The sequence below is a fragment of the Homarus americanus genome, unplaced genomic scaffold (assembly GCF_018991925.1).
Source record: "Homarus americanus isolate GMGI-L3 unplaced genomic scaffold, GMGI_Hamer_2.0 scaffold49472, whole genome shotgun sequence".
Classification (NCBI taxonomy): domain Eukaryota; kingdom Metazoa; phylum Arthropoda; class Malacostraca; order Decapoda; family Nephropidae; genus Homarus; species Homarus americanus.
In genome coordinates, this window is record NW_024736893.1 from 1,741 (window position 1) to 4,766 (window position 3,026).

At 42.0% G+C, this 3,026-nt stretch overlaps 1 protein-coding gene across 1 annotated transcript; it reads left to right on the forward strand.

Annotated features, from left to right (window-relative positions):
• The first annotated feature begins 1,967 nt into the window (after nt 1-1,967).
• LOC121872498 (xanthine dehydrogenase/oxidase-like) lies at nt 1,968-2,857 on the forward strand. Its single transcript, XM_042375287.1, has 3 exons — nt 1,968-2,101; nt 2,204-2,387; nt 2,615-2,857. The coding sequence occupies exons 1-3, from the start codon at nt 2,064-2,066 to the stop codon at nt 2,840-2,842; spliced, it is 450 nt and encodes a 149-aa protein (XP_042231221.1). The 5' UTR covers nt 1,968-2,063; the 3' UTR covers nt 2,843-2,857.
• Nucleotides 2,858-3,026: the final 169 nt, after the last annotated feature.

Consider the following 3,026-nt stretch of genomic DNA (forward strand, 5'->3'; position numbering starts at 1 on the left):
GGGAAGGAGGGGGGTGTGTTTGTGTGGGAAGGGGGGGTGTGGGAGGGGGGACAGGGGTGTGTTTGTGGGGTGGAGGGAGGGTGTGGGAGGGGGGCAGGGGTGTGTGTGGGGGAGAGGGAGAGGGAGGGTGCGGTGTGTGTGTGTGTGTGTTTTTGTCTTAACCCACCCACAGTTCATCTAACCCACCTTACCCACCTGGAACAGCCCACCTAACCCACCTACACCCTCAAAATAGAACCACCATTAAGTCTAACTCACTTAATCTCAACCCTACCTTAAAATTCACCTAATCCACCCCCACCGAACCCACTTTACCCACCTGGAAGAGCCCACCTAACCCACCTACACCCCTGTACAGGCCGTGAGCGGTGTGGTGACCTTCCTAAGTGCCAAGGACATCACGGGCGTAAACAACATCCAAGTTATGGCTACACCCGAGTTCGCCCAGCCAGTAAGTAACCGTGTTTGTCCTCTTTTTTAACCTTTTTACGATTTTTGGCCTTTTTTGACCTTTTTGGCCTTTTTTGACTTATGGGAACTTTTGTGAATATTTTAAAGTGAGTTTGAGTAATATTAGAACTTTCCCAACTATCTATCTATCTATATAACCACCAATCCCAAAACAGCTCTTTGCCGAGGGACGAACGGGGTACTACGGCCAGCCAATCGGATTAATCGTTGCAACCACCACCGAAATCGCCCAATCAGCAGCCAGCTTAGTAGTGGTGACCTACGATGACCCCAAACCACCTGTGTTGACCATAGATGAAGCCCTCAAGAAGCCTCTACCACCGGGACAGTTTGACCCCTTTGTAGAGGGTGATGTTGATGGTGAGAGAGAGTGAGAGAGAGTGAGAGAAAGAAAGAGAGCCTTCTGGTAGTCATTTAAAGGCACCAATCATAGAACATCCTTATCAAAACAATATACATTAACCAATCACATCACTCCATATCCATGACGTAAAATCTCTCAACCAATCATATAACTCCTAATCCATGATCTCACATCTCATAACCAATCACATCACTCCATATCCATGACGTCAAATCTCACACCCAATCATATAGCTCCAAATCCATGACCTCACTTCTTATAACCAATCACATCACTCCATATCCATGACGTCAAATCTCATAACCAATCACATCACTCCATATCCATGACCTCACATCTCATAACCAATCACATCCTCCATATCCATGACATCAATCTCACAACCAATCCTTAACTCCAAATCCATGACCTCACCTCGCAACCAATCACATCACTCCAAATCCATGACGTCACCAAAATAACCAATCACGTGTCTTCCTCAGCTGGATTCGCAGCATCTACGCATATCATTGTGAGGAGAATTACGTCTGATGGACAATATCACTTCCCACTTGAAGAACCAGGTGAGTATAGCGTATATTTATGACGTATTAATGACGTCATCAATAAACACACGCAAGGTGCATAACCTCTCTTTTAACGAACACCTTTCTAAAAAGGGTACAGTCCTTTATGGAGGTTTTTACATCTACTAGACCCCGATATAATAACAGGTTGACAATATGACGATAAAGACCAAAAATACGTCAGGTAGACCAAAAATAAATCAAAATTTTGGTAAAAACCGTCAAGGTAGGGGCCAAAAATACGTCAGGTAGACCAAAAATGCGTGGGTAGACCAAAAATCGTCAGGTAGACCAAGAAAATACGTCCAGTGAGACCAAAAATACGTCAGGTAGACCAAAAATACGACAGATAGACCAAAAAATACGTCAGGTAGACCAAAAAATACGTCAGGTAGACCAAAAATACGTCAGATATAGACCAAAAATACGTCAGGTGAATAAAAATACGACAGATAGACAAAAATACGTCAGGTAGACCAAATTAAGACAAATGTGAATTCATTAAATAAAATTACAATTAAGAAGCCAAAAACAAACCTTAATTTAACATTATATTAACACAACAACTTAACATTTATTTAACATTACAGGTGACGTTAGCCATACCTACAGAAGATGGCTTAGACGTTCATGCTGGTAGCCAATGGATAGCTGGTACTCAGATGGCTATTGGGCAGGTGCTTGGGATACCAGATAACAGGTGGGTAATAGTAGTAGTAATAGTAATAGTAGTAGTAGTAGTTGTAATAATAATAATGATAATAATAACAGCAAACCTAATCAACCAATCCCTAATCCACAGCGTCAACGTAACAGTGAAGCGGATTGGTGGTGGATTCGGTGCCAAGATTGACCAATGTAACATCATATCTACAGCTGCTGCTTTGGCTGCTACCACAATTCGAAAACCAGTTAAGATTGTGGTTGATTTAGATACCAATATGACAATATATGGTGGTAGGGATCCATTCTACTCCACTTATAAGGTAGGTGATGGTGGTAGTTGTGGTGGTAGTAGTAGTAGTAGTAGTAGTAGTAGTAGTAGTAGTAGTAGTAGTAGTAGTAGTAGTAGTAGTAGTAGTAGTAGTAGTAGTAGTAGTAGTAGTAGTAGTAGTAGTAGTAGTAGTAGTAGTTGTTGTCGTAATAATAATAATAATAATAATAATAATATCAGACCAAAACAAGCCCTCCCTCACCTCTCCTCCTTCTCCAGGTAGGCGTAGACGACCAGGGCCTCCTACAAGCAGTTCAGGCAACCATAACAAGCGATTCTGGTTACACTGGCACAGACCCTAACTGCCCATTAGCCCCGGATTGCGTACCATCTTGTTACGCTTGTCCCAACTTTCTCGTGACGCCGCAGTTTGTTTTGACGAATACGTCGTGTAATACCTACTGTAGGACCCCAGGTGAGTGGGTGGATAGATGGATAGATGGATAGCTAGATAGATAGATAGATAGATAGATAGAACCTAACCTAACCTAACCTAACCTATATTTCAACAATACTATAATAGATCTGAGGCAAAAATATGTAAATAGATGAATTAATTTTTAAGATGAAAAAAAAACAATAACAAACTCTCTCTCTCTCTCTCTCTCTCTCTCTCTCTCTCTCTCTCTCT

What these genes read in the sequence shown, in the direction of transcription:
- LOC121872498 (XM_042375287.1), top strand. Translation starts at nt 2,064, where the DNA reads ATGGCTATTGGGCAGGTGCTTGGGATACCAGATAACAG. An exon ending in CTTGGGATACCAGATAACAG is followed by an intron (nt 2,102 to 2,203) that starts GTGGGTAATAGT and finishes CCTAATCCACAG; the next exon opens with CGTCAACGTAACAGTGAAGC. An exon ending in CATTCTACTCCACTTATAAG is followed by an intron (nt 2,388 to 2,614) that starts GTAGGTGATGGT and finishes CTCCTTCTCCAG; the next exon opens with GTAGGCGTAGACGACCAGGG.